The sequence below is a fragment of the Physeter macrocephalus genome, chromosome 18, assembly GCF_002837175.3.
Source record: "Physeter macrocephalus isolate SW-GA chromosome 18, ASM283717v5, whole genome shotgun sequence".
Lineage (NCBI taxonomy): Eukaryota > Metazoa > Chordata > Mammalia > Artiodactyla > Physeteridae > Physeter > Physeter macrocephalus.
The window spans coordinates 81,399,568-81,417,786 of NC_041231.1; the positions used below are offsets into that span (position 1 = coordinate 81,399,568).

The following is an 18,219-nucleotide window of genomic DNA, read 5'->3' on the forward strand; positions in this document are numbered from 1 at the left end:
GTTCTAGAAGGAATAGGAAGTGGAAAAGGGGGAGGTGGGGCTTAGGATTGAGTGTGGAGTAGTCATGTACTCAACCAAATTTTCTTTCGGTACCTACTAAAAAACACAAGCTTCGGATTCAGAACTGGGAATAAATTCTTAGTCATGTATCTGCTATGTGATAACAGCATGTTATTTAACTTTTGATAAATTCCAGTTGCTAAATTCATATGATGGGAGTTAAATAGTCCTCATTTGGTGACTCTGAGCCTTCCTGGTGGGTTTGGGGGCTCCGTGAAGGTTTGATCTTTTATCTCCAGGGACAGTGACGATGGACAAACTAAATTTAACAAGCCCATCAAAACAAATCCTCAAAAATAAGCTACCCCACTTCCATAGCTTGCCACATACTCTGAAACAATGTAGGGCTGTCAACAAAAGTAGTTTTAATTTTGATATAGGAAAGAGTATTCTGAAAACTAAAACTACACTAAGATAATAATAAAAACAAAAGCTTGCCTTGAAATCGAGGGCAATGTTCACTGCTTCAGCTTGGTGAATCACAGTTTCCTCTTGAAGAAAGTTTTGCCATACTATCATTGTGGTTAGCTGTTTTATCACAGGAATTGGTATAGTTTTCAAGTGACAAAAAGCAATCAACTGCTTTTAAGTGTTTTGTTAAATAATAGTCATCCATTCATCCATTCATTCATTTATATGCCTGGGCATCATGCATGGACTTTCTCCTCATAGTTGTGCTAGATTATTTCCATTCCATGAAAGAGAAGACTGGGGCTCAGGGAAATGAAAGGACCTAACAGCAGTAGCACGGGGTCAGTTAGATGCCCTACAACTCCAAGGCTCTTTCTAACAAAACGCTCTACCTAGCTCGCACCAGTTCATCTCAGCGCCTCTGTGATTTTGAGCAGCATTTTGATGTTCTTTCCCTTTCCCCTCACCCCTCTTCTTAAACCCTTACCTTTGGAATATAGTAATTTTTAAATATACTATTTGCGGTGGTTGCACAGGGTAAGCTTGCGGGCAGGATGTCAGCAAATCTCTGTACTTCGTGAATGACAGCGTCTTCGTAAGGCATTTGAGTTCGGTGTGCCATTCGAGGCACCCACGACTTTGGCGATCTCATCATGGACCTTTTCTGGATAAAACAGAGCACAGTTACAGTCTGCAGTGGGAGGCGGGTATTGAAACAGCCTCCCCATTTTCTTTAAATGTGAAAGTCAAGCCCAAGTGCTCTCTGAGTTCTGACTCATCTTTTCCCCCCACTGCTTCCACCTCCAGGTCTCTATTCCTAGGGCTCCTCTGGGGACCTGCACATCGTGATGCCTTCAGACCATCTCAGGTTGCTTACAGGGCAAAATCTACTTTCTTATATCACAAGGAGACTAAAGGTACAAACTATCCTCAAGGGTACAAATTAAGGTATCAGGGCAACTCTAGAATTCTGCATTGTCCAGTCCAAGAGTTTCTGCTTCCTCTCCTTCAGACAATGCTCTGAATTTTAGAAGACTTACTCTGGGTCTTAGGATATCGCGTCATGAGCAGAATCCCACAGCGCAGCGTGGAGGCCGTGGTCTCTGTACCTGCAGCAAACAGATTACTAACAAGTGCCACCAAATTGTCATCACTGAAAAAGTCAGTAGATGTATCTTTCTCCTGAAAGAGGAAAAGGAATCATTAGTGATGAAATAATTTTATCCTGGGCAACCATCACAAATAACCTCAAGTGAATTGAAAAAACAGTGTTACATTCCTCCCTCAATCGAGTGGAATTTTATTTTATGAGAATGTTGTGCAGAATTTTAGGATAAAGCACATCCCAGATGCTAATAATGATACATAATTCTAAAAAATGGGAAAGTCTGTTTCTCATTTAGGAAGGCTGGGAATAAGTTTTTAATTGAGTGATTGGAATATTCCTGGCACTGTTTCTTAAAAAAAATAAGTGATCTCTCGAGTTTGTCAATTGAAACATATTTTTCAAGGTTGTAAAGAAAAAAGAATATTAATTCTAAAAGCTAACATATCTGAGATCTTCTGTATATCTTGGTTTTTTCAGAGAGTGACATGAACAGAGGTGGAAAATATTTAAGAATGCAAAATGTAATAAATAGCATTTTTGTAGTGTACAAATCTGTCATTATTAACTTGAGTCTAGTTATCTTTCTTCTCTGAAAGGAGTATTTTTCCTCCAGATGCTATTAATTAAATCAAATAATAAACAATAGGCTAAGGTAACCTCAGAAGAAAATGCTGTTGCCTCCTGCTGTCTCACTAGAAAGGAATCAGTGAAACTGCTTGGATCATTTTTGTCAAATTTGTAATGGTAATCGAGGAAAGTCGTCCTTATCAAGGAAAATAATTCATCTCTATTCCTGAGTACTTATAACTTTTTAGGAGGAATCCCAAAACAGGAAACATATTGAAAAGCTAAAAGAATAAAAACCAACAAAGTAAATTAAATATACATATGTAACGCTTGGGATATTGGAAATGATACCATTGTTTCTGAAAGCATTATAGAAATAGCATCTCATATAGACTTAGATTTTACCTCAACTAACAGTGGCAGACCAGACTAGACAACAGGATTTCATTTATTGGAATTTAGTAATTTACAATGAATATTTATATGACTTACAATAAGTTCTATGTATCCAGAGTATTTTGCATATTATACCTGTAGTCATAGATATATGTACTTAGAGGTTAGATGAGACATAAAAACAATCTGGCTTTACAGTCAGAGCTATAAATCTAAGTGTTTTGCTTGCAAAATCCCAGGTGATTCCAGGTCAAACTATTCTGGTTCAATGTAGTATACTAAATTTACTACTAACATTTCCTTGTAGGATCAGAATAATCCTGTTTTAAATTTTTAAAAGGCTGACTGTCCATAGGTCTCACAGAGCAGTACCACTTAAATCCAATATTCCCTGACCATTAAAAAGTTCACTGTTTGCTAAATTTAGTGTGTTTGTCAGTGTATTCATTTTCTGAGAGACACGCTTTATGTTTTTGGTCAGATTCACAAAGGAGTTCCTAACCGCCCCCACCCCAGATGACTTAATAAATACCAGAGATAAAAGACCATGCTTAAAATTAGTCATCATAGGGACTTCCCTCGTGGCACAGTGGTTAAGAATCTGCCTGTCAATGCGGGGGACACAGGTTCGAGCCCTGTTCTGGGAAGATCCACCATGCCACAAAGCAATAAGCCCCTGCGCCACTGAGCCTGTGCTCTAGAGCCCACGAGCCACAATAGCTGAGCCCACGTGCCACAACTATTGAAGCCTTTGCGCCCGAGAGAAGCCACCGCAATGAGAAGCCCGAGCATCTCAATGAAGAGTAGCCCCCGCTCACCGCAACTAGAGGAAGCCCGCGCGCAGCGACGAGGACGCAACGCAGCCAAATAAATTAAAAACAAATTTTTTAAATTAGTCGTCATAGTTGTCTGACCTAGTGTTCTCTAGCACGTGTATTTAGAGTAAACCTGCGGTTTTATGCAAACAGAGTCCAAAGTGAAATAATATGGTCGATTGTCTGTGGTATTATTGAAAAATGGGAATTGACAAGGCTCCTTTTTCTTACATTCTAGAAGATAGCAATTTCACTTGCAAATGAAAAAAATTGAATTGCAGCGCTATTGTGCATTGACATGGCTCAGAATAAATACTAAGGTTTTATTTAATGCTTTATAATTTTTGTGATAACTGACAGTCCTCTTTTGTGAAAATTCAATTTCCTAAGTGGATTCCTCTGAGCACCCCTTGCTCACTCATGGCTTATCCACATTCCGTGCATAACAAGGGAACAGGTGAAAGATGACAAAGATGGTAAGAATCTACTAAAACCATATAATGAACTATTTATTGGTGTGATTCACAATCCCTGCATTGTAAGATAATTGATGCAGTAATCTGTGATGGGAGAATGCTCAGATCTCTTAACCAAGCAGACTCGTCACGTCTCTAATACTCAGAATGTTCCAGAAAGTGTACATTTTTTAAAAAAAGATCAAGTCCTCTTTTTTTTTTAATTTATTTTTTTAATTTATTTATTTTTTGGCTGCCTTGGGTCTTCGCTGCTGCGCGCAGGCTTTCTCTAGTTGTGGCGAGCGGGGGCTACTCTTCGTTGAGGTGCAATGACTTCTCATCGTGGTGGCTTCTCTTGTTGTGGAGCATGAGCTCGAGGTGCACGGGCTTCAGTAGTTGTGGCACTTGGGTTCTAGAGCGAGTGGGCTCAGGAGTTGCGGCGCACGGGCTTAGTTGCTCCGCGGCATGTGGGATCTTCCCGGACCAGGGCTTGAACCCGTGTCCCCTGCATTGGCAGGTGGATTCTTAACCACTGTGCCACCAGGGAAGTCCTGAGAGGTAAATTTTAAAGAAGAAAAATGGTAGAGCTTAGGGAGAAGTGGGGAGAACACATTTCATAGGTGAAATTAGCACAGAACAATAGTACAGAGGTGGGAATGAGAAAAAAAAAGAAAGACTAAGTAGTAAAGAGATTAGTCTGGTTAATATATAAGCAAAGGACAGGAATATTGAGGAAACAAACACACATGATTGGGGCATATGGAATTAGATGAAGGACACTATTGAAATAAAATGTTCTTCTGAGGAATTAACCTTTGTGTTTTGTGACTTTTGAATGTAGGAGAAAAAGCCATAAAGTAGTTTCAGAAGATCAGAAAACTCAAGTCCTGGTTTTTTAGTTACTAAATAAGTCAATCGCTTTGAGTCGCACTTATATGTAAAATTGAGATAAAAATATCATCCCTATTTTCCTCCTAGGGTGGCTGTGAGAAGTAAGTGGAATCCTAGCAGCCCTTTGTAAAATAAAGACTACAATACAAATATGAAATATTATTATTATGTTGCCCATTGAGGTAAAGTACTGGTCTTCTCTTCAGTGGATCTCCTGCTAGGCTTTTCAAACTAGGAAGTTATAGAATATAGCAGAACTCAATTTATAGTATCTGCCCTTTAGAACTTAAAAATTGAAATTTACAGCCAAATCCCAACTATAAATTTCTCCTCCCCCTCTCTCTTCCCTTCTTCCCTTCCTTCTTTCCTTCCTTCCTTCCGTCTTACCCCACAGTCAGGAACTCTAAAATCTTTGAAGTGGAAATTGGAGAAAAATTGGTCTAGTACATTGTCTAGCCCTTTCATTTTACAGATAAGAAAACAGAAACCAACTTTTTCCATAAATTCACACAGCTAATTAATGGCAAGCTCAAAACTAAATTCTGGGTCTCAGTTTCTGGGGCCATGCTATCAGTTGTGACTTTTGAACACACTGTTTTGAGTTTAACTAAAAATTTCTAGAGTAAGACTGATCACAGCTCAGTTCCTTCAAAGTAGGGTATATATGAAATAAGTAGATTGAAATAATTGAGATAAAGTTTGCAAGTCATAAATACGTTAGGATAAAAATACCACTTTAAATAATAGAAATAGATTTACTAGTATTTTATATATACAAACTTTAAAAAGTAAAAATTAAATTTAAAACAGCTCTATTAATTTTGAATCTTATCTAATTACCTCATTATGCACACTGTGTATGAAGCCGTTTTAAATACATACATGCTAATAAACCCACAAGGGTAAAGATGATTTAGGAAATTATATAAACATGAATTAAATGAAAAATTATTTATTTGTTTACCTCCAGCACGGTTTGATATGGCCTCTTCAGATTAAGGATGTGCAGATTTCCAATAATTGTTAAAGGTCTGGGTCCTGGAGGAAAATGTCACTTGGAAGCTTTGGTCATGAAGATTTTTTTTTTTTTTGGTGGAGGTGGTACGCGGGCCTCTCACTGTTGTGGCCTCTCCCGTTGCGGAACACAGGCTCCGGACGCGCAGGCTCAGCGGCCATGGCTCACGGGCCCAGCCGCTCCGCGGCATGTGGGATCCTCCCGGACCAGGGCACGAACCCGTGTCCCCTGCATCGGCAGGCGGACTCTCAACCACTGCGCCACCAGGGAAGCCCGGTCATGAAGATTTTAATATTTAAGATATAAATAAGAATCAGGCTCAGAATTGGAAGTATGAAAGAAGATTCAGGTCCACTCATTATCTTTAAGTAGAAGTATTATTTAAAAAAAATAGAAATCTTTGTGACTGCAACCAGACAAAATCAGCAGTTTTCAATGCAAATCACAAACATTAAAGTGTTGCTAATAGTATTTGTTCTGTGCTATAGTCAACCATCTATTTTTATAATTAACATGAATTAAGCCCTACACTTTAAGCTTGCCTTATGTGAGCTTCCTTCCCCTTTCTCCCTTTCGCTTATCAGTTCCATCTGTTTTATTCAATAAAGGCTGGAGGGATTTTCTTTTCATGTAAAACAGGGATTAGTCTTAAAACTTCAGAGAAATACAACATGTTTAATCCTCGGTGTGAAATCTATACTTTTACAGTACAACTACTGGTATTTGGTAAGATACACCCTGATCTGTGTCTGGTTGGTCACATAACAGTGTCACACCGAGAATTTCAAGGTTCTTATAGAATGATGAGCTCATACTTTTCCACTCTCTTAAAAGAGTTTCAGGGAAAGAGCACTGATTTTTAACTTAATGAGAGCTGCGTGCAGATCCTAGCACAGAGCTTCAGCATGTTACTCAACCTCTTTGAGCCTTCGTTTCTTTATTTTAAACTGAGGAAAATAGTAATAATACATAAATGGTTGACTTGTTGTGACGAGTTAAGAATGAACAAATACACAGCTCCTGAAATATACTTAGAATTTTACCTGGCATTTCTCATTTTTTTTCCCTCTTTTGTTCCCTGACAAGCATTTTCATTTGTTTATGTCTGTATCCCCTTCTGTCAGAGTTGACTCTTTCATTTTGCTGTCACGAAATTTTCTACCTTTTTATGCTACTGACTTTTAACCATGCATCTGGGAGATAGCTCATGCTAGTTGACTTGATCAAGAGAGAAATATCTTTCCCTTTTGTGTTAGAATGACTATGAAAAAGGAATTATATTAATAGACTGGATTGAACAATCTTTTACATATTGCCTTCTTGATAACAATATTTCCTCAAGTTTTTACTGGTTGCCATTATATTATATATTACCTTTTAGGGTATCATTCTTTTTCTCCAAGGAATTAAAAATTCTTGAAAGCAAGGACTCTTCCCCTGACCATTCCTACCCGCTGCCCCCAACTATGGAATCCCGAATGTCTAGAACAGAACAGCTCCTGGCACGTACTGAATTGAAACTGGTCAATAAATGCAGGAGTAAATGAATGATTGAAGTCTTCTGAACATTTTGTTTCTAAAGAGTCATTCCTAGTAACGTAGAATTTGGGGAAACTGAGTGACCATGCGTATCAAATTCTGTCATTTTATGGGTAATGCAATTTAGACCCAGAGAGATAAGATTTGGTAAGGGTTATGCACTTCTTCCTAATAGAGCTACGATTAGGACTTAGGTCTGCTCCTGCCGCAGTGTTCTTCACACCACGTGGCTTGATGCCGTGATACTAAATATATACAACTACTTGACTTCTCTGCTTGGCATGACTTTGGCTTGCTGGAACACAATCCCAGATAATCCTGTCTGGCAGGCACTAACGAAAACCTTCTTGAGCCAAGTCTAAAAGAGGCAGCTGCAGGCACAGAACAAAGGGCTGTATTTCTTTGCATAGAAAGTGACTGTTAGTTTCAGTGACATCTTTTCCGTGATATCCGCACTTAACAGTGTTCCCATCAACTAAGCCCTGTTTCTAAAACAAAGGACGGAGGGAGAGACAAAAAAGAGATTCCAATCAGACCAAATGGGAGTGTGTCAGGGATTAAAATGACTTGTAGCTGATTCAAATTGTCATATAATAATAGGTAATGCTATATGTAATGGATCCTAGTGATGCTGTTATTAACCCAATATTACAAATGAAAAAAATGAGGCTTTAAGAAGTTAACCAATCTGCCCAAGGTCATGTATTTATTAAGTGAGAGAATTCAAGTTTCCCTGATTCCTGGGCTATTAATTTCTTTAATATATTGCTACTTCCCAGTACTGATTCACACATCTGGCTCTGATTAATATAGCACCTGGAAATGATGATAGCTGACCGGCAATCAAATGTTTCTTGATTGCTCTGATTCTGACTGTATAAAGAAAATTGCTGGATATACTCAACCTTATCTCCTAAGATCTGAATGAAGAAAGCTGGGGATTTTCTGTCTATATCTGTTAACTATTGAGAGAGGAGTAATGATTTTTCTGACCATAATTGTGGATTTACCTATATCTCTTTGCAGTTCTATCCATTTTTGCTTCATGTATTTTGAAGTTTTGTTATTAGGGGCATAAATATTTAGAACTGGTATGTCCTCTTGATTAATTGTTTTATTATTATGAAATTACCTTTTTTATAACTGTTGTATTCTTTTTTCTTAAATCTACTTTGTCCAATATTAATACAGCTCTCCCAGCTTTCTTATGACTAATGTTAGTATGGAATATCTTTTCCTCATCCTTTTACTTTTAAGCCTATTTTTGTCTTTATATTTAAAGTGTATTTCTTGAAGGCAGCATATATTTGGGTTTTGTATTGTTTATTAAATCTGACAAGGATAAGTCTTTTAATTTGAGCCCTTAGCCCTTTTTTTTTTTTTTAACATCTTTATTGGAGTATAACTGTTTTACAATAGTGTGTTAGTTTCTCCTTTACAACAAAGTGAATCAGTTATACATATACATATGTTCCCATATCTCTTCCCTCTTGCCTCTCCCTCCCTCCCACCTTCCCTATCCCACCCCTCTCACGGTCACAAAGCACAGAGCTGATCTCCCTGTGCTATGCGGCAGCTTCCCACTATGCCCATTTATATTTGATGTGATATTGTTAAGCTATTTTTTTTCTATTTATTTTATGTGTTTTTGGCTCTTTTTTTCCTGTTTTTCTCTGTTCTTTTGGATTATCTTTTTTTTAATATAAATTGATTTTATCGCCTTTGTTGGCTTATTAGCTATAAAACTGTTTTGTTATTTTAGTAGTTGCTTTAGGGTTTTAGTACACACCTTTAATTTATCATTCTCTATCTTCTAGTGATATTACACCACTCCTTATAGTATAAAAACTTACAATAGTATATGTCCATTCCTTTTTCTCTGGTCTTTATGCTACTGTTCTTACACATTTTACTTTACGTATATTATAAATACCAGAGTACATTGTTATTTTGTTGTTGTTGTTTAAGCATTTAATTATCTTTTAAAGCACTTAGATAGTAAGAAATTTTTTAAAAGTTGCATATTTATCCAAATAGTCACCATTTCAAGTGCTCTTCATTCCTTTGTGTATTACGTTTCCATCTGGTATAATTTTCTTTCTGCCTGAAAGACTTCCTTTAACATTTTTTGTAGTATGGACCTTCTGGTGATGAACTCTTCTATCTTTTTTCTTTTCAATTTATCTAAACTAAAAATACCAAGAAAAAAACCAAACAAACCAAAACCAAAACCAAAAAAACCCACCCAGAAAATAGTTCACCTATTTCTCCTGCTCTCTACTCCCTGCTTCTGGCAACCACCAATCTGTTCTCTGTATCTGTGAACATAGTTGTTGTTGGTTTTTTTTTTTAGTATATATATTTTTAGATTCCACACAAGGAGAGATAATATGTTATTTGTCTTTCTCTATCTATTTTCACTTAGCGTAATGCCTTCGAGTTCTGTCTATGTTGTCGCAAATTACAAGGTTTCTTCCTTTTTTAAGTCTCAACAATATTCCATTGTATACATATACCACAATTTCTTTAGTCAATAATTAAAAACTAATCTCTCAGATTTAAGACATGAACCAGAAATACAAAGAATTCCAGAAATAGGCCATCTGAGTAGAGTTTGAGATTTTTAATCAAATCATCCAATCAATCTAAATGGTATTATTTACTACTTTAAGTGATTTTGGAATGGATAAGGCGTAAACACACCAAAAGCATTCAGTGCCTCAGAGCTGGGCTATGTTTTAGGGGTGGACCTCAGGGAGAGGGGCTTTGTGCCCTGTGCCCAAGCCTGAGATTAAAAGGGCATGGAAAGCATGAGAGGGGGGCAAGGAAGGGCAGCATTTGGCTGACAACTGGGTAGTGACTCAAAAAAAGCAGTAGAGGGGAGAGAGGCCTTCTAGTCTATAAAAGAGGAAAAGGAAGAGAAATAAGGAAGAAAATTAGAAAGAAATAAAGAACAGAAGGAAAGAAAGAAAAAATATTTTAGGTTCATAGATAGACATACTATATATATAAAATATATACATATAACATTTTTAGATTTAAGAATATTCACATGACAAAAAAATATATTTATATACATATTCAGCTAAAAATCCCCTGAGAATCTTTAAAGCAAATGAGTGGGTCCCTAACTTCATTTTCATATTCACTCTTGAACTTTACCTTATTTTTCTTGCCTCAGTATGAATTTTAACCTAGTTTCCCTTACATAAATGTAATCTATAATCTATATAGCCCCAACATTTAATCACATCTCTCAAATAAAACACCAGCTGAGAAAGCAGAGACTTAGTTCAAAAGGATTATTGCAAGGCAGGGAAAGAGACTATTGTAGTAGGGTGCATGCTGCTATTATAATGAAGTCTGCAAGCGTCTTAGGAGTACAGAGAGGGGTGAACAAGGCCCGGAAGGACAGGGTGCATGGAAGTGGGGTGACAGGTGGGATAGTGTCAGAGAATTTTCACACCTCCCACCCCAAGCCAGCCTATTCTGAGCAGGGTTGCCTGCTGGCTCATGCTGGGTGTGGGCCAAAGTTCAGGGCTCTGGAGGAAGGAGAGAAGCTTAACCAGTCTGTCTAACAAGCGTTTTGTTCTGATTGGTCAGTGAAATGAGTAGTTCAGGAAATAAGTTATGAGGCAAAGCATAGGAATTTGTGCCTGGCCTTGTCACAGGTGAACAAGGGGTTTTGTGAGTCTTGTCTAATCATATGGGGAAAGGCTTTTTTTTTTTTTTCAGTAAACTGTGAGGTTCCTTTAAACTTCCCTGTTTCCAGAAGCACAGGGCTTAGGTAAAATTCAACATTGTCAAATCCCTATTATCTAACGTTTGACATATTATTGAAAAAAATTGCTAAAAACTTAAATAAAGAATCAGAGAATAAAGATCCACACACATGCATTCATTCACCAACTTTTTGTGGTAAGGTCAAGGGCTTACCCTTGGGTCTGCTGATTGAAATTTCCTATCTTCTTCCTGGCATAAATTACACAAAAAGTGCATTGTCTAAGATATTCAGCTTCAGATTCTTTAAATAACAGAAAGAAACTAGACAAGCAATCTGAATGAAGAATCTTTCTAGATTTTTGTGTTGTTTACTTCCCAGTCTTGATTGTTGTCTTGTTTATTTTATTTTATATGTTGCTCTTGTGTGATGCAAGAGCAATTTCTTTGTTTCTTTTTTTTTTTTTTTTTTTTTTTTTTGTGGTACGCGGGCCTCTCACTGTTGTGGCCTCTCCCGTTGCGGAGCACAGGCTCCGGACGCGCAGGCTCAGCGGCCATGGCTCACGGGCCCAGCCGCTCCGCGGCATGTGGGATCTTCCCGGACCGGGGCACGAACCCGTATCCCCTGCATCGGCAGGCGGACTCTCAACCACTGCGCCACCAGGGAAGCCCTGTTTCTTTTTGTTGTTGTTGTTTTAGCAACTTGTCTGTATAGTCTTTCTAATATAGCCAACCTAGAAATGACCACTTTCATTCATTGCACTTATAAAACAAGTGAGCATTGAGTTGGATGTTTTTGAAAGGTTCTATACAGGCAAGTTACTAAAAATGCATCATTCAAATAAGTATTAAGTAAACTGATAATATATAATTGTTTGAGGTCTGGCCTTTGCTCTGAGCTTCTGGGAGGTAACCCCTGAACCTTGGAATGTCCTGCTTGATAAAGTGTATTTGTTTACCTGGGAACCTTGGGCCACCTGGATGGTCTCTGGTCATATGGTTTATGGTGTGGTCTTTGGCTGTGTGGTAATAGCTAGTCTCTGGAGGGTAAACACTAAGGTCAGCCATGTGGGTGACCGGCCAAGTGTATGTGACAAAGCCCAAATAAAAACCCTGGAAACCAAGGCTGGGTGATCTTTCTGGTTGCCAGTACTTCATGCACATTGCCACACATCATTGCTGCTAGTAAGCCCAGTCCTCTTGACTCCACTGGGAGCGGACCACTGGAAGACTGTGTCTGGAACTTTCTTAGACCCTGTCTTATGTGCTGCTTTTTTCACCTGATTTTAATCTGTATCCTTTTGCTATTATAAACTGGAACTGCAGCCATAAAAGCTTTACTGAATTGTGTAAATCTTTCTAACAAATTATTGAAACTGAATGTGGTCTTGGGAACTCCCAAACTTTGCACTTTCTGATAAAGTCAACATAGAAATTACCACTCACATTAAGTGCACTTGTAAAACATGAATAAGTATTGAATTGGGTGTTTTAGAAAGGCTCCATATTGGCAAGTTGCTAAAATTGCCTCATTCAATTATTAAGTAAACTGGTAACATATACTTGTTTGAATAATATGATTACAGTAATAGAACAGACAGTTTGCTTAATTCAATGAGTTGAGTAAAGTGGATGTCAGTGAATAGAACTACTGTATGTTAGTTAAGGAAATGATGGAGGCCACTGGCCTTCCTATTTTATTCTACAAAATAACTGGCCTATAATCTTCAAAAGTGTCAAGGTCATAAAAGTCAAAGACAGACTGAGGAACTGTTACAGACTAAGGGACTAGAGAGAAAGGACAACTAAAGGCAAAAATGTGATTCTGAACTGGATCCTTTTGCTGTTTAGGGCATCATTGGGACATTTGGTGAAACTTTAATTGGGTCCAGGATTTGATAGTTGCTATGGACTGAATTGTGTTTCTCAAATTTATGTTGAAGCCCTAACCCCCCAATGTGACTGTATTTAGAGATAGAGATTTTAGGAAGTAATTAAGGTTAAAGGAAGTCATAAGCGTGAGGTCCTAATCTGACAGGATTGGTTGCCTTATAAGAAGACAAAGAGCTTTCTCTTGTTTCTCTGTGCTCACACAATTAGGAAAGGCCATGTGAGCACCCCAAGAGAAGGCAGACATCTACAAGCCAGGAAGAGGGTTCTCACCAGAAACCAAATTGACCAACACCTTGATCTTGGACTTCCAGCTTCCAGAGCTATGAGAAAATACATTTCTGTTGTTTAAGCTTCCCAAACTATGGTATTTTGTTATGGCAGCCTGAGCTAACAATGGTCATAATTTAGCAATGTTAATTTCCAGATTTTGATGATTATATTCTGGTTGAGAGAATATTTGTTAGTAGGAAATACATACTAACATATTCAGGGATAATGAGGCCAGAAACTTCCAAGGTTCAGGAAACAGTTCCTTGTACTCTACTTCTAACTTTTTCTGAAACCTTGAGATTGTTTCAAAATAAAAACTTTGGAAAGTCTAGTTATTTCAAAGAGGCATTGAGCAAAATATCCAAGTATTTTCTGAGGACGTTTGGTCATACTTTAATAGGTTTCATTTTAGGAGGATACCAGTAAATTATGCAGAAAGCTGACATTTGAATTTATGTTGATGAAAAAATTTACAAAAATATCAAGGAGCCGCTTTATTGAAGTATAGTTGATGTACAATATTATATGTCACAGGTGTACAATATAGTGATTCATAATTTTTAAAGGTTATACTCCATTTTTAGTTATTATAAAATATTGGCTGTATTCCCTGTATTGTACAATATATCCGTGTAGCTTATTTTATACATAATAGTTTGTACCTTTTTTTAATGTAATTTTTTTTTTTTTTTCCTTTGGCCACGCCACAGGGCTTGTGAGATCTTAGTTCCCCAGCCAGGGATCGAACCCGTGCCCTCTGAAGCATTGGGAGCACGGAGTCTAAACCACAGGACCGCCCGGGAAGTTCCATGCATCTTTTTTTCTTTTTGTATTTCGGCTCTACCAGGTTTTAGTTGTGGCACGTGGGATCTTCATTGCGGCAGGCATGCAGGATCTTTAGTTGAGGCATGTGGGATCTAGTTCCCTGACCAGGGATCAAACCCGGACTCCCTGCTTTGGGAGCACAGAGTTGTAGCCACTGGATCACTAGGGATGTGCCCCCCCCCCTTTTATAAAATAGGGAATGCTTCATGAATTTGAGTGTCATCCTTGTGCAGGGACCATTGCTAATCTTCACTATATCATTCCAATTTTAGTATACGTGCTGCCCAGTCGAGCATTCAAGTAGCCACTTTAGAATAAATGTTTTTTTTTTGAAACCTATTGACCTGCATATCCAAATGAACTCTCTGGAGACCCTCTGAATGTTGCCTTATAATCAGAGGAACAAGAAGGACTTGGGACATCCTGGTGTCGAAAATGATTCTTTGTGATGATCAGCAAGAGTGGGGACAGTGGACTCTTATAGGTGAACTTTTTCAAAAAGCCCATTTGGGGCTTCCCTGGTGGCGCAGTGGTTGGGAGTCCGCCTGCCAATGCAGGGGACACGGGTTCGTGCCCCGGTCCAGGAAGATCCCACATGCCGCGGAGCGGCTGGGCCCGTGAGCCATGGCCACTGAGCCTGCGCGTCCGGAGACTGTGCTCCGCAACGGGAAAGACCACGACAGTGAGAGGCCCGCGTACCGCAAAAAAAAAAAAAAAAAAAGCCCATTTGAAAGAGAAACCGATGGTTTGAAAGAAGTCACTATTTATCTAGTAAAATATTTAGGATCTACAAATAAATTACACTATTTTCCCAGAGCAATAACATATTAAGTAATTAATTGTTATTATAATTTTTCATTTCTAGCATCTAGGAACTGAAGTCCTGTTAATTATGGCAGGGCCTCACTGATTCTTAAGCGCATCCTGGCAAGAGACCAGGACTCCAGAAGAATCTTCAGCGTTAACAGAGAGAAAAAAATTTTATGTTATTTCCCTAGAAATGGTTTTATATGATTATTGTCAGTTACCTTTTTCTAAAGCTGAGTTCTTCAAAACGTACCCTATAACATGAGACATTAACTTGATTTTTTTGGTAGTGAATACATAGTAACAATTTATTTGAATTGAGTATGGACTAAGTATGAGGAATGTGTGTGTATGTGTGTGTAATGTGTGTGTGTGCTTGTTACTAAAATGAATTCTAACCATCAAAGAAAAAAGGCAAATGCTTTATTTTATAAGATTTAATCCACTGAAATTTTATACAAAACAGACATTGGTCAGATAGCATTTGAGCTCTTATTGCAAATAGTAAACATGCAAAGGAAGTTAAGCATAAGATTATTCAAACTGTGAATGAAACATGTCGCCTGCCATATCAGTAAACAAAGGATGTTGCAGCCATTAGCCACTACCTCCTTTCTTGAGGATGAGCCCTGAAGGAGCTCAGGATGCAAACAGCAGGATACCTACCAGCAAGCCCTCAGGCACTGCAGCCACCCCCAGCGGTGTACCTGAGGGGGCTCAGGATGGGGAAGAACAGGCTACTGGCCCCAGATAGCCGAGGTGCACATCAAAGGAATGATTTCAATGAGCCCAGACTCTTGCATCTTCCCATGCATAGAAAAGTGCTAAATTCTTTAACTTGAGATGTCTGGTTGTCTTTAATTAACAGTAATCTTTTGATGTTCTGACTACTTGGTCTTTGTTGCAAGACTCCTGTATATCCTGGTTCCTCCCTTACCTCTTCGGAGCAGTCCCTCAGAACTGTCTGAGAGGCTATCTCCTGGGCTTATGTCCTCAGAAAGTCTACCGAATAGAACAGGATTCTCAACTTTCAGGTTGTGCATTTTTTTTTAGCCAACAAAACAAAGACATAACATTACTAACTAGACCATTTTTAAAATCAAGAGAGCTCAGTCAAAAAACAATCATATTACTGCTTTACATACATACATTTCTTTCTTATTTCTTATATAGATTTCTTACATAAATTATTGTTTCATTGGCTTTGGTTTTATAATCTTTGGGATTGAAGACATAGTACGTACATTAAGACATGATTAGAAAATGTTGGTTTCTTTGTAAATTTTCCTCTGTGGAAAAAAAAAAAGATACAAGAAAATACATGGACTGTTCACCCTGTACCTACCCACTGGCAAGAGTAATCTGGGAGTCCTGAATAGAATCCATTTGACCATCTGTTGTATGTCACATTTCTTCAACTAAACGATCATTGATGCCAAGAGACAGCACCAGATTATGTTAAAACATTTTCACACTGGATATTTGGGGCTCAGGATCTATCCATTCTGGTCCATATTCTCACTGGATGCTGCCATTTTATTTCAAGTCTAGGCAATGGGAAAAGAGGCGGAGGCACAGGAATGGTTTTTAGGCTTCAGGTTCTGACTGGTGGTGGTTGCCATGTTCATGGAAACGACTGAACATGTCCAGTTCTGTCCTCCTAGGGACCTTAAAAAAAAGAAAAGATTAGGACACTTTTGATAGTTTCTTTCACTGGGCTTGTCAGAGGTTAGTATCGAAACAAAGATTTTCTGTAATTATTATCCAAGCTTAGAAAAAACTGGAAATAAAAATTGTTTGAGTTGGGAAAAAATAATAAAACAAAAATATTTATCCTGCCCACCCTGACTACATTCGCTTTCCCAAACCTGTTCTCTTTGAAAATCCCATGGAACACATCCAAATATCTATCAGTCTTAAGCTTTGCAGGAAATAATTCGGGAGAAAATGTCAATGAAATAAAGAGGTAGAAACTGGAGGGTGGAAAGAAGCTGATGTTTTGTTAGTCCTAGAACCTCTTGTGTACTCACTGAAATTCTTTAACCTTGTGTGCTCCACCTGTTTCGTCTGCTTTTGTATGTGGGGTAAAATCTCACACCACTGCCCAGGAGTCTTATAGTTTTATGAGGAGCTTTTTTATTGCTCTCGGAGGAGAGAAAGGGCACTTGCCAACTCAAGTCTGTCTTTTCTTCATCTAGTTTCTGCTTTGGAAAATATCATAGCTTCTGATTTTATCTTTCTGGGCACATTTTCTCAATTTCTCTCTATAAATAGGGAGTTCAACCAATTTTGTCATAGGGGTGCCACACAGACATCTAGACATGAGGTGAGCAAAACTTTCCCTAGTGTAGTCATCATGTATGTCCTTAGAACATTATCTAGTACCTCCCAATAAATAGAATCATCATAGCAGTCCTGGTCAGCTGGTTGTCCCCAGATAGGTATCTTTAGAAGCAAACCTGTGAAAGTGGGGAGAAAATAAGTCATGTTATGATGCTGAAGAGGAAAATCAACTTGCAAAGTAATTAAAATACTGTTGTAAAGTCATCCCCTTGAGCTTACATGATTACTGTCAGAAGTTTAGAAAAATTGTAAATTTACCAATGTTTATTATCATCTATTATGCTGAGAGCATGAGATATAAACATATGTTTACTTTTTATGCTCACCTGTGACTAGCCCTCCAACAAGTGCTGTTCCGACGGAAGAACCTAGTGCAGCTGCCTGCATGGCCATGGCAGACCTAGGAGGCCAAAAAAATTCCATTGCTTTTCCAAGCCAGCAAACAAAGCTCATCTCCTGAGGGCATGCATGCCTGCCCCTTTCAGGCCAGAGTGCATCATTACATACCAGCAAACAAACATTTGTTACAATTTTTCTTTTATCTCATATATTTATTTTCTTTGAAACTCTTGATCAATGTTCACAAATTCTTATAAGCACTTAAACAGGAACTACCTTTTCCTTCAGGGATGATGAAAAGATCTTCCTCAGATTCCATATATATGTGTTCGCACACAGTATTTGTTTTTCTCTTTCTGACTTATTTCACTCTGTATGACAGACTCTAGGTCCATCCACCTCACTACAAGTAACTCAATTTCGTTTCTTTTTATGGCTGAGTAATATTCCATTGTATATATGTGCCACATCTTCTTTATCCATCCATCTGTCAATGGACACTTAGGTTGTTTCCATGTCCTGGCAGTTGTAAATAGTGCTGCAATGAGCATTGAGGTACATGACTCTTTTTGAATTATGGTTTTCTCAGGGTATATGCCCAGTAGTGGGATTGCTGGGTCATATGATAGTTCTGTTTTTAGTTTTTTAAGGAACCTCCATATTGTTCTCCGTAGTGGCTGTAGAGAATGGACTTGAGGACACGGGGAGGGGGAAGGGTAAGCTGAGACGAAGTGAGAGAGTGTCATTGACATATATACACTACCA

At 38.2% G+C, this 18,219-nt stretch overlaps 2 protein-coding genes and 1 non-coding gene across 15 annotated transcripts in view; 1 reads left to right on the plus strand and 2 right to left on the minus strand.

The window, feature by feature from the left end:
- Window positions 1-18,219, plus strand: part of C18H6orf141 (chromosome 18 C6orf141 homolog) — a 132,928-nt gene that overhangs the window by 10,507 nt on the left and 104,202 nt on the right. For 2 of the 13 annotated variants that reach the window (XM_028478683.2, XM_028478682.2), the window contains exon 2: window positions 1,279-1,388. The exons of the other annotated variants lie outside the window; for them this stretch is intronic. The gene's annotated coding sequence lies outside the window, so the exon portion shown is untranslated. The remainder of the gene's footprint in view (window positions 1-1,278; window positions 1,389-18,219) is intronic. 13 annotated transcript variants of the gene reach the window in all.
- On the minus strand, window positions 14,154-14,261 carry LOC112064378 (U6 spliceosomal RNA). The gene has a single exon (XR_002891492.1). It is a non-coding gene; the product is annotated as a U6 spliceosomal RNA (small nuclear RNA).
- The window catches only part of RHAG (Rh associated glycoprotein), a 21,420-nt gene continuing 19,560 nt past the window's right edge, over window positions 16,360-18,219 (minus strand). Inside the window, exons 8-10 of the mRNA XM_007101916.1 lie at window positions 17,442-17,515; window positions 17,158-17,231; window positions 16,360-16,440 (exon numbers count right to left, since the gene is read on the minus strand). Of these exons, the coding sequence (XP_007101978.1) occupies window positions 16,360-16,440; window positions 17,158-17,231; window positions 17,442-17,515 (229 nt within the window). The remainder of the gene's footprint in view (window positions 16,441-17,157; window positions 17,232-17,441; window positions 17,516-18,219) is intronic.